At 44.0% G+C, this 12429-nt stretch overlaps 2 protein-coding genes across 2 annotated transcripts in view; both read left to right on the top strand.

Annotated features, from left to right (window-relative positions):
• Positions 1 to 12429, top strand: part of METTL1 (methyltransferase 1, tRNA methylguanosine) — a 1067043-nt gene that overhangs the window by 1042496 nt on the left and 12118 nt on the right. The gene's annotated exons all lie outside the window — the stretch shown is intronic.
• The window catches only part of SP1 (Sp1 transcription factor), a 43670-nt gene that overhangs the window by 23396 nt on the left and 7845 nt on the right, over positions 1 to 12429 (top strand). The window contains exons 4-5 of the mRNA XM_060253433.1: positions 7436 to 7601; positions 9961 to 10160. Of these exons, the coding sequence (XP_060109416.1) occupies positions 7436 to 7601; positions 9961 to 10160 (366 nt within the window). The remainder of the gene's footprint in view (positions 1 to 7435; positions 7602 to 9960; positions 10161 to 12429) is intronic.

Genomic DNA, 12429 nt, shown 5'->3' with positions numbered 1-12429 from the left:
TCTTTTAAAATCAAACTTTGCTTGTGGTGCTTGGATTGTGCCTGGTTCAGATTTTTCCTTAGAACCATACTTCTCTGGAAAGTAATGATGATGAAATAGCAGAAAGCTGAGTTGCGGCTTTTACACCATACAAGTTCAGACATACTGGTATTACAGGTTTGATGTTTGCGCAACTGATGTTTACACCAGAGCTTCCTTCTTTGGTAAGTGACTGCCCAGTGCAAAACCCACATGTTATTAACAAGAAGGCAAGCGTGTATTAGTCAGCGGTAATGAAGCAAAGCTTTGTTCATTTGCAATAGGAAATGCTCTCAAATCGTTCCATTTTAGTCTAAATAACACCAGCTTTTCTCCCTTTCCACAAGGACGTGTTTTCAATTTGCTCTGTAAAACAACGTTGTGATTAAAGGATATTGGGAACTATAAATACTTTCAATACAATTACTTAGTCTGCTGCTGTTTAACCTTGAAATCCTATCACATTTCTGCTGTGTGCCAAGTATGTCCCTCTCCAAGGTCCCCAAAACAAAGAGTGATTAACTGCTAAACTAGCAAGGGGGTCCTGTAGATGAGCATAGAAGGCAGATGAAAAGTGAGAGTAGCATGTGATGTAGTGAGCTGCATAAAGAGCCCACAAATTGCTAAAAAATAAAATCAGAATTCTGTGCAAAGGGAATCTAAATTCGCTATCAATCAGAGCTGAATTTTGCAGTCTGTATATATTATACAAGCACATTTATAGAATTTCCGTTGCACAATTCTGTAGTTCTGCTCTTTGGAGTGATTTATTATTTCTGGCTATCATGCAGTCCTTCCCATGGGACTTGTGTGCGCATAGGCCAGCTGTGGAATCTTCTAGAGTACATGATGCAAACACACTTTTCTCGTCAACTAACAAATTGACCAGCCTTTCCTTATGCTGAGGAAGCATGAATAAAATTCACTCTGCCTAGGGAAGTTTGCTGGGCATTTTTTCTTGTTTTGGTCTAGCCCAAAGATTTTTGTGTTGCTCTCCTCCCCCCCGCCCTGTGATGATTTGATTAGTTTGCTTGCATTGATGATAGTATGATGGGGAAAATGACTGAGTCTGGCAAACACTTCATGCACTCTGCCCAAATATGTTCCATAATATGGGCAAACAAGCTGGGAGCTTGTGAGGAATCGGGGGGGGGGGGAATGGTATAGTTTGGAAATCTCCACCCTTCAAACTCACAGAATTCTTTAAGATAGGGTTCCCCAACATGGTGCCCACCAAAAGTGGGATGGGCGAGGTGGGACTTCTGCACAGCAAGGCTTCTGACTGGTCACTGGAGATTTGCTGGGCTGTGCAGATTTTTAAAAACTTTGCTTTAGCAGAAGCTGCCACCATAGCACAAAGATCATTACTGTGTGACTGAAGGTAAGCTGCAGCAGCCATTTTGTGAAAAGCACTTCCTTATTCTCTCCGTACCTTCACGAGTGGAACACTAACAAACTCAAAGACTCCACCCACATCTTTACTATGTCTATTTTGAAGAAGTTTGTTTCTAAGAGACTGTGTGAGACTTTTGAGTGGGGAAATTTCAAGTATTAGGTATTTAAGTGTTCCTTAGTTCTGTTTTATTTTAATTTGCCCTAAGAGAATGCATTTATACATGTTTTATGTGAGAGTTTCATTGCTTTCAGTGGTTGTTACATATAGCTCGCCATATTGTGGCTGGCTGGCTTCAACTCCTGCAACAGCCAGGAGAGCCAGCTTGGTGGTAGTGCTTAAGAGCGGTGGAATCTAATCCGGAGCACCGGGTTTGTTTCCCCACTCCTCCACATGCAACGGACTCGGTGAAGGAAAGTAGGTTGTAAGCCGCTCTGAGTGAAGGGTGAGGCATAAATCCAACTCTGCTTCTTTGTTTTGTGGCAGCTATTACATGACTTTGCCCACCACACCATGTCGGAAGGTTCCTGCAGGATTAGAAAGGTTGGGGACCCGTGCTGTAAGATGTCAGGGGTTTTGAGCAGGATCAGGGTAATTTTGTAGGAAAAAAGGTGGTGGAGCTCATCCAGGGATTGTTATTCAGCTGCACCTGCTATTCAGTGGACAAGGTGGGAAGGAGGAGGTGGAACTGTCAGAAAGATTCAGAAGCTATGCTCCTGTGAGCTCCTGCTGAATCCAAGGCCTGAGCAGGATAATGTTCCCCCCTCCCTGTTCTCAACACTCCATTCCTTCTGAGGCATGCTCAGCCTTCCTTGGACCAGTTTTCTGGAGTTTTATTTCTTGTGTATCTGTGGAGTCACCCAAGTACGTAGAGAGTAAAACCTTGTCTGTGAGTAGCTTGGCTTTGTGGGTTTTGTCATCTGCACAGAAGCCAGCCAAGACTGAATGATGTACTTTAGGTCAACAGTTTACTCCCAAATCAAGTGATTGGATTTCTAGACTGAAAACTGTTGTGACAGAAGGCCTTGGCTGCATGACATATGACTGCCTCAGGCCAGACTGTGAAGTCTGTATCTGGTATGCCTCCCACAGAAGTCTAGATGACGTGGCTGAAGCTCTACCCCTTGCCAACCTCTGGAAAGCCCTTATTTCTGCACTTCTTTGACTTCCAGGATTGTGCCAGACGTTGCCTGCATGCTTTCCCAAGATATAAGATAGAAACTTAGAGCTCCAATATTTTCAGGAATTTAAATTATGTGCCCAGTACCAAATTTCTGTGTTTGCATGGAACTGCAGCACACACAGCACTGTGTGTATAGACAGGGTAACTCTCTGTAATGCCTGTGCCTCACAACTACTCCAGGCGATGAAACTGTTGGAAAGACTCCGTGCAATTGGTCCTTGAAGGATTTGTGAAACTGTAAAAGTGTGGTGGTTTGAGTCACTTTTTCTCATGCCTTCAGAGTTGTAGGGGGAATGGCTATGATGATATGCAAAAGGCCAACTGTGCTTAAATGCAGCATGTTGTATCAGGCTGAAAACCAGCATGCTGTGTCTTAAAAATGGAAGCTGCTGCATGGCAGAAGAGGAGTAAGAATCAGCCCCCTCAGCCTGTGTGCTGGAAACTGTGCTCTGTATGTTGTACTAAATTAACTATGGTGTCTGTGTGTGTGTTGAACTCCTTCCCAGAGACGTTAAATGTGCTTGCTGTTACAAATCCATGGTTGTAAAATGTAATGGAAAATCAAGAAAAGCCAATGTGATCAGTCTCTTGTGGCCCTTGCCCCCTCCCTTTTTTCAGATCTAGTTGCCTGCATGCTGGGGGCAAGAATAGATGAAGAGGGTGTCTTGTCCTTCCCCAGGTGTAAAAAAGGGGGGTGGCTGTGTTTAAGGTGGGGTGGAGCGTTCAAGTGACTTGTATGGTCTCTGATCCTTTTTTAATGAAACTTTCTGCGTCTAGTTTTGTGTCTACTCTGAGGTTTATAAGAGTGCTGTTTAGAAGTGCCTAGCAACTTACTTTGGGAAACTTTCCAACAGCCCATTAACATAAGCCAAAATGATGATTCCCATGTTGCCAGTGAGGGGCAGGTCTGAGACTAGGGTTGGGTAGGGGCTTGATCAAGGCTAGTTAGTGAGTTTTTCATTGAGAGGAGGCCTGAACTGTGGACTTCTTGGCTCCCTGGCTCACAGCTAACATGACACACTTTATGCAGTCATATGAACATATGAAACTTGCCTTATACTGAATCAGACCCTCCGTCCATCAGTGTCACTATTGTCTACTCAGACTGGCAGTGGCTCTACAAGGGTCTCAAGCTGAGGTTTTTCACACCTACTTGCCTGGACCCTTTTTAGTTGGAGATGCTAGGGATTGAACCTGGGACCTTTAGCTTACCAAGCAGATGCTCTGCCATTGAGCCATCATCCCTCTCTAACAAAAATCTTGGCAGTGGACAAAGTATCTTGGTGCAGTTATCGCTCTTTCCACAGGGTTGTCCCAACTTTGAATTGGAGTAGGGGGATCTAGGTCAGAGATAACCAAGCTTTTTGAACTTGTGGGCATCTTTGGAGTTTCAGCACATAGTGGTGGGTGCAACCACAAAATGATTGCTGCAGGAGGTGGAGCCACCCACAAAATGGCTGCCTTCAGAGGAGGAGCCAACTAAAAAAATGTCAGGATTTGAGGTCATGAATAACTGTAATAGCAGCTCTTCAACATTTCAAGCAGGAGCTCTGTTTTAACAGGATACATTTCAAAACTTAAATATTTATAAATACTACCTTGCATGTATAAAGCTTACCTTCAAGCAATGAAGATCCTTGTGTTGTGGTGGCCCCTGCTGTCGGAGCAGTACCCCCCCCCCAAATGGACAATGGAAAGCCTTGCTGGGCAAAAGCCCCACCCACTTTCTTAAAACATTGGCAGGCATCAGGAAAGGTGTTCTTGGGTCCCACTGAGGACCGCTGGTGAACGTCATGCTTTTGTTCAGGGCCCAACCAGCAATAGTTGATGAGGAACTGAAATCTACTTTTGCTGCTTATTCCTCATTTTCTTCAACATACACTGTTTGGAAGCCTGGAAAATCTTTTGTGGAACTCCCTTGACCTCATATCTGCAATCTGTCGTTATAACTTACATGAATTAGGGGTTGACAGTCACATATGATGCACTGTTTGGAGTGGATTGTGTGCTTATGTTCAACATAGGTGATGTGCTTGTGCAGCCATGTAGTCCACCTTAACTATGTGGGTGGAGGGTGTGCACATTGTGGGAGCAGCCGTAGAACAGGGAGCCAGTGGTACTTCTCAAAGGGGCGGGCCAACTGAGCATAGTGGGAAAGAACGTGTCAAAGGAAAGGTTCTTTGGTTTGGAATATTCCTATTCTGAGAGCTGATGTAGTATAGTGGTAGAAAGCGTGACTTTCTATCAGGGAAATTTTTTAAAAAATTATTTATTTTACAAAAATTATACTCCACCTTTCTGTCTTCCTAAGAACCACCGAGGCAGCAAATTAAAAACAGACATAATAAAACCACATATTAAAAGCCATTAAAACGGAAAGAAAACACATTAAAATAAAAGCTTAAAATAGTTAAATGGGCTTATGCATACAAAAACATAAACACCAAACATTCGACAGGACGGAGGGAGTCGCTGAGGAAATGCCAAATGAAACAACAAAGTGTTTACTTGCTGGTGTAGGGTGGCAACAGAAGGGGACATCTGAGTCTCCATGGGCAGAGCGCTGCAGAGTTTTCATGCCACAACCAAGAAGACCCTCTCCCAAGTTGCCAGCTGCCTAATCTCAGAAGGTAAGAGCGCTTGAAAGAGGGTCTTGGAAGATGATTAGTTCATGAGGGATTAGGTGGTCCTTCAGGTATGTTGGTCCTAAACTATCTTAGCTTTAGCACCTTGAATTGTACCTGAAAACAACAGTGTAGATAAGCCTAGACATGGGGTGATAGGCTTTCTGTGACCACTCTAGACAACATCTTGGCTGCAGTATTCAGTTGAAGTTTCCAAACACTTTTCATGGGTGTGCATTGCTGTGCATAGAGTGCATCACTGCAGCAATCTAATTAAACTAGGCCATGCACCACAGTGGCCAGAACTTCTCTGCCTAGGAAAGTCCACAGCTGGCTAACCAGTTTATCTAGCAGTAGACCTGGATGCAAGAGCATTCCCAGAGTACAAACCTGTCCCTTTAAGAGGACTGCAGCCCTAGCCAGAGCGGGTGACACCTTAATTTCCAGGTGTGACCTTCCAAGCATCAGTAGCACTTTGGTCTTGTCAGGATTAAACTTTAGTTTATTATCCCACATCCACTATTGTTTCAGCCACCAGGTAGCCTTCAGTGCATCATTCACAATTTTGGGGTGAGAACATTGGCCTTACCCCCTTAATGAGTTTACTAAGAGATCTCGAGTAATTCTGAACACTGTGAAGGACAATAGAGAAATAATTGAGTTTCAAGGCATGCGACCTTTGCGCTGCCTCTTTGCCAGCACCACTTGAGGTAATTCACTCCCGCGTAGGACATCACTGCATTTCTGCCCCATTATTCTGCTTAGAGCAGCAGGGCTGCAAGCTACTGACAGCGTGGACTTCAAGGAGCTCTTGCGTACATTCCCTTTAAGTGGCAGCCACTTTGCGACCCTAACTAAGTAATAGCTGTTGTAGGTTCCTGAGCACTTTGTGTTCCTCGGTCTGATGAACATGGACCCGACCTACTGGCATATGTTAAATCACCTCTGCAAACAGATTGCTCAGCCTGCTGCGTTTTTGCATCTGTGACTATTTGTGTGGGGTTTTCTCTCCCCACCCCCACCCCGTGAAAATAATCAAGCAGAGAGTCTTGTAGGGAAATAAACTATTTGGAAAGTGTAGCTGGGAATTATGGAAGAAGCAATTAGATGACAGCATAAGCACGGCCCAATAAAATGGAAATGAAAATGGATGGGCTCGAAAGCTTCCCACTCCTCCAGTGCTCCCCTCCCGTTAGGAAATGTTTTATATCTTTCCCCTGCATTTGAAAAACTCATCAGCACGGCACTATAATTCCTATGGTTTTTGTAATTGGATATTGGCTTTTGAGAAAGAGGGGGAGAGAATGTGGTGCGCGGGCTGTTAACAGATAATTTTTCAACTTTATACATCCATTCTGTGATCACAGTAATTAGCCAGCTAGCGCACTCCTCAAACCCCCCCTGATACCATCCTTAGCACAAGCCCCACTTAAACTATTCTTTCTTTCAAGCTGCTGTATTTATTACCGTTTCTCACTTTATTGTTGGGATGGGTTGCATCTGTTTTTAAGATTAGCTCCCAGGGTGCTACTACAATCATTTCCAGCTAAACAGATACTTAAAAAAAAATAAACCCAAACCCACGCACACTGCATTCTTTCTGTTAAGCCCAGCACTTTGCAAGTTCCCAAACAAAGAAACTTTGCCCTGAACAAAACAAGCTTCCCAGTTCATAAGATTCTAGGCCCAACACAGCTTATCATTCGGGTGTGATATAGTAGTGGGGTTCTAGTAAGGATGGGCTTGGAAAATATTTGTGTTTGCACCACAAAAGTACAACTTTTAGATAAATAGTTCTGAGTAAGGACAAATGAAAAAGTAATGTTTGTGCGTTTTGTGCACACACACACAACTCATTACAGTGTGTTGTATTTCCCTCTGTTTTATCATAACAACCACCTTGTGAGATGGCTTTGCCAGAGAGAGAAAGAGACTTGATCAAGATCATGCAGTGAGTTTCCAGGCTGCACATGATTTCCCCTGTCCCACCTTACATTGACTGTTTTCTTTAGTGTTTTGTTTCCCTTTTCAGTGCTTTCTGGTAACATTTGAAGTTACCCATAATTGATTAAGGTACAAAGCAGATTGTGCCAGTTTTGTTTCACTGGGCAATCCTCTTCTCAGGGATTGATTGTAGTTCTCGCTCTCTCGTTCTGTGTGTGTGTGTCTTGATAACAGTAAAAACAGCTAAATCCAAAACAAAACATTTCATTGCAGGTGATCATAACACTCACCTCAACATTCATGGTAGTGGTGACGGGTTGGCTGACGATGGCACCAACCTGGAAGATGGAGAGAACAGTCCAGATGCCCAGCCGCAGCAAGGCCGAAGAATGCGCAGGGAAGCGTGCACTTGCCCATACTGCAAAGACAACGAAGGAAGGTAAGATAGTGTTGGCATAGCCTCCTGCAAGTTAAAAGTGCCCCGTGGTGCAAAAAATCCATAAGCCAGGAGGGATCTAGTTGGCTCTGAGGTTCTTGGGTTGCTTTTTAAATTCAGAACAGCCACAAATCCATTATTTCAGAAGCCCAAGTCTCATAAGTGGGATTGGGAGATTGAAGGCATTTAGGTTACAGTCTTGCAAAAATGCCTCCCTAAAAATAACCTTGTGGATTGTAGGTTGGTTAGAGCCGAGATGAAGACTTTTAGTCTCATCTACAGAAAATTTCCAGGAATCCTTGGAGAGAAAACAATTAAAATTTCAGTCTGTGATACAACTTTGCATTGAGGGTGCAAAGCCAGAAGTTGACTGTTTGAGTCTTGTCTATCCTCTCCCCCCCCCCCCCCCCAGAAATGGTGTTATGCAGGTGGAACCGGCAAACATGGGTGATGCTGGGTGTCTTTTACAACCTCACCCTCCTCAGTAGGCAAAGCATTGTCAAGATTACATTATGTGTCAGCACGTACAGGGGACCACAGCCAGACTGTGTGCCTTTCCCTTCTGTTTGCCATATTAAAAAAACCCACTTCTGCACCTTATCTTATGAATAATGGGGCCCATTTTCAAAAACCAACACTGAGCTTCTAGATCTCTGAAAGCTACTGAAGATGCTTGACAATTTCTCCCCTCCCTTTCTGCTCTAGACCTTCAGCCTGTTTTTCACTATCTCAGTTTTTCGCTAACAGTGTCTTTTGCAATCCTAGTCCTGGCCTGAAAATTCCAAATTCCACAGCTGAATAATGCAGCTTCTGTGACAAAGCCATGTGTAAATCAAATACACATGCATAATTCAATCTGCTTCAGAAATCTGGTTCCCTTGTTTTGGAAGCTGCTTTACAATTGGCAGCATACATTCAACTGAAGTTGTGTGGGAGCCAGTGCTTATCAGTGGGTGGGAGCTCTGTTATCCACTGGCTGTCCAAAGAGAAACTCCCTTTCATTCTTTTAGATGTATAATTTTGCTTTTTGACTTACCAAAGGCGCATGAGGTGGTTTGCAATTAATCAAACACCATTTTTTCATCATTAATGGTAATGACATCTAGCCATCTTTATATATATGTATTGAACTGTAGCACCTTCAATTTATACTGGTTTTAATTTATTTATTTAATTTAGTTTATGAATCTGTAATTTAATTGTATTTTAACTGTATTTTATTGTAATCATGGTATGTACCATGTCCTGTGAGCTGCCCTGAGCCTACTTCGGCGGGGAGGGCGGGATATAAATAAAATTTATTAAAATTTATTATTATTATTATTATTATTATTATTATTGCCTTAAATGGCATTAAAAGATTCAAGTGGAAACATTTGAAATGGGGAGAGTTGCCCCTTTATCTCTCTCTAAGCTTGTGGAATAAGTTGTGCTACAAATCCACGCGGCAGGGATGGCAGGAGAAACATCTTGACCACCAGCTTCAGAACCTGAATGAAGATCTAGTTAGGTGGTTAGTATTGGTGGCCTGATGGCTTACGTGGCTGTTGCTGGTGGCTAGAGAACCATTGTTTTAGAAGAAGTCCCTGTGATATAACAGGGCCCCCAAGTAAGTTATACCTTTTTTTTAAAAAGCCATTGTGCATCATGCATATGTGTAGCACAAGAGTTCTGTTTTCAAGTTCAAAGCTGACAAATCAGGAAAATGCAGAGGTGCTAGGGAAAGGCAAGTTCCCCATGAGGATGTTAGCCTTGCTGTCTCATTAAGCTTAACGATTTTCAAATGCCTTGAGGAAATTTTCATACGTAATAAAAAAGGATGTCTGAATGAGGAGATAAAGTCTGTTGAGGGGCCAAGATGTGGCACCTTCTGCTTAGATATTTCTGGAAACTAGGTTTGGGTTAAAGCATGACGTACAAGGTGTTCAGTGGTGCCATTTGCTGGTAAGGGAAATGAAGTCCTCTTATGGAAAGCTTTCAAATCATCCTCTAGACATTTGTTGGGAATTCTTTAGGTGTAGCCTCATGCTTTCCCATCTAATGATGGAAGGTGAACACCTTGGTGGGAATGAACATACATGAATCCTTTTCCATTTGTTTTGAATTCTCTAGGAGGGAGTAGATTCCATTGCCTGCAGTGTTTTTTAAAAGCACCTTGCTGTAATCACTGGGAGAGGCTTCTCTCCCCTATTAAGAAAAAACGGCTGATCTCAGAGACATGGCTGTTTTGAAAAAAGTATGTCTTGTGGTGGCCAGCCCAAATCTCTGAATGACAGCACTGTTTCCTTGTGAAGGAAGAGGGATCAGCAAGAAGCCTTGTCCTCTGTTCAGTTCTGACTTTATGTATGCTATGTTTCTGCAGGAGCTCTGGGGATCCAGGCAAAAAGAAACAGCATATCTGTCACATGCCAGGCTGTGGGAAGGTGTATGGGAAGACATCTCACTTGCGAGCTCACCTTCGGTGGCATACCGGGGAGCGGCCCTTTGTGTGCAGCTGGATGTTTTGTGGCAAACGCTTCACACGCAGCGATGAGTTGCAGCGACACAAGAGGACACACACAGGTAACTGGAAGGAGCCATTGAGGCTTGGGCAGGAAGCAATACCTGGTGACACAAAGGGAAGCTCACCCTTATGGAGCCCTTTTGTGCATGGCATTTTTTTTATCTTTGCCCAATTATTTGGTTGGGGTAAACTGCAGCCCCTTCTAGGCACATGCTTGGTGCTTTCTCTGCAGTATAAATCCCTGGGGTGGATCCGGTCATCCTTTAAGAAGCCTTCTGCCAGCCTCAGGAGCCTTTCACTAACTTTTAAATGCCCCTCTTTCATTAGAAGAGCCACTTAAGTTGGAGGAAGGCTTCAAATTTGCCCAGTGGAGTGATAGGCTATCTACCCTGCTTCCTGGAGTAAGCATACTGAATATTAATAAGTTTCATATTTGTTCATGGCTGTTTATGTAGCAGCAACATTCCTTCCTGGGAAGTACCAATTCAGACTGCATGTGTATGTGTGTCCTCACCCCTGTACAAACTGCATGTCTGAAAGCAGCTACCTGCTCGTAGAAAACAAATGCGTTTACCCTAGCCTTCTTTCACTCTTGCTAGACTTTTCCATACAGGAGTGAATTGGTTTTTCAAAAATGGAGGTGACAAAGTGCAGCGTAACAGTCAGTTCAATTTAGTACTTTTATTGGCATAGAAATAACAGCTGCATATATGTGAGGATGAAGGTGATTCGATTTTTTGGGTGGATGTTTCGTGTGGCATTATGGGGTTTTAAACTCCCCAGGAAATAACCTAAAAAAGCATGGAGCAGCAGTAACTTTGTCTGATTCAGAACTGTTTACAAAAAAGAGGGGGGGAACTGCTCTCCGGGTCATCCAAGGTTAAGTAGTTTTTGTTGTTCACATACTTGCATACACACAACTCTGTTGTAGCTTTTTTCTCAAGGTTGATTTCATCTAATGAGGGAGTGGGGCAGGACGGAGAGAGAGTATTCCAGAGTTCCTTAATAATGTATATTTTGGTTTGTACGAAGTCCTTCCTAGTGGGTGAGCAGTCTTTCTCTCTTTAATGGGAACAGAGGCAACATGAGAACCAGTGGAAGAATGCCCTGGTGCGCTAATGCAGGGGTCCCCAACCCCCAGACTGTGGACTGGTACTGATCCGAGGCCTGTTAGCAACTGGGCTGCACTGCGTCGCAGTGCCACGCAGCCTCCCCACTGGGGCGCTTCCTCCCCCCTCTGTTTTCACAGGTTTAAGGCCATGGAAGGGGCAGTGAAGTGCCTCCCCGGCTCTTTAAAGGCCAACCCACCCCTCCATCACCTGATAGGAGGGGAAAACTGTGACAGCGGCGAGCAACCCACTGAAAAAGCCGCGCTGCCCTTGCCTCCTCCCCACTTCCTTCCTGGCGGCCTTTAAAGAGCTGGGGAGGCACTTCACCTCCCCTTCCACGGCTTTAAACTTGTGAAAACGGAGGGGGGGGAGGCGCTGCAGGGAAGGGCGAATTTAGTGCCCCCACCCTGCTGGCCCTGGGGCTGCAGGGGGCAGGCCAGTCCCTGGGGCCAAAAAAGTTGAGGGCCACAGCACTAATGGATTGGAGGGAGAGTACCTCTCTAGAAGCTACTATTTCAGTTTGTCCCGGTTGCATTCAATGAGAATAGAAGAGCAACTGTTAATAAACTGGATTAGTTGCAAGAATGTTGAATTTCTTGTTCTCAAGAGATCTTGTTCAGAAAATAAAACCTTATTTTTGAGCTGCACATTTTTTTAAAAAGCTGCTTTCCAGTATTTGCTCAGAGTGACATAAAGTTAGACAGAAGAAGAGCTTATTTCATAATAGAATGGAAAAGGCCAGCTGTTGAGACTTCACTATCAAGTAAACTTGAGTGGCAGTGGAAAGGTGATTAAAATGTACTTTCAAAAACAATATTTCAAAAGCATAGCCAGCCAAAGGCAGATACGGATCATGCAAGGGAAGGATTGCAGGGAAGACTGCGCTATCAAGTAAGTCATGGGTGCAAAAGGTGCAGTGATGTCCTACACATGTCGTGTTGTGTATTGATTGCACCCAAAACTAGGTCTTACCTTACAGATCTTAAGAAGTGGGGAGGTAAAGTGGGAGAAGACTTCTCTTGAGCTACTCTGGGGCCTAGGCATTTGGGATTTTAACATTGGACTCAGAAGTCAATAGGTAGAGCAGAAATTGGCATGATGCGTGCTTGGGATGTTGTCAGCTTACGGAAAGGAAAGGTCCCCTGTGCAAGCACTAGTCATTTCCGACTCTGGGGTGACGTTGCTTTCACAACGTTTTCACGGCAGACTTTTTACGGGG

The sequence above is a fragment of the Heteronotia binoei genome, chromosome 13 (assembly GCF_032191835.1).
Source record: "Heteronotia binoei isolate CCM8104 ecotype False Entrance Well chromosome 13, APGP_CSIRO_Hbin_v1, whole genome shotgun sequence".
In the NCBI taxonomy this organism is placed as follows: domain Eukaryota; kingdom Metazoa; phylum Chordata; class Lepidosauria; order Squamata; family Gekkonidae; genus Heteronotia; species Heteronotia binoei.
Note: the sequence above shows the minus strand (reverse complement) of the source record. Positions and strands in the feature narration are given on the sequence as shown.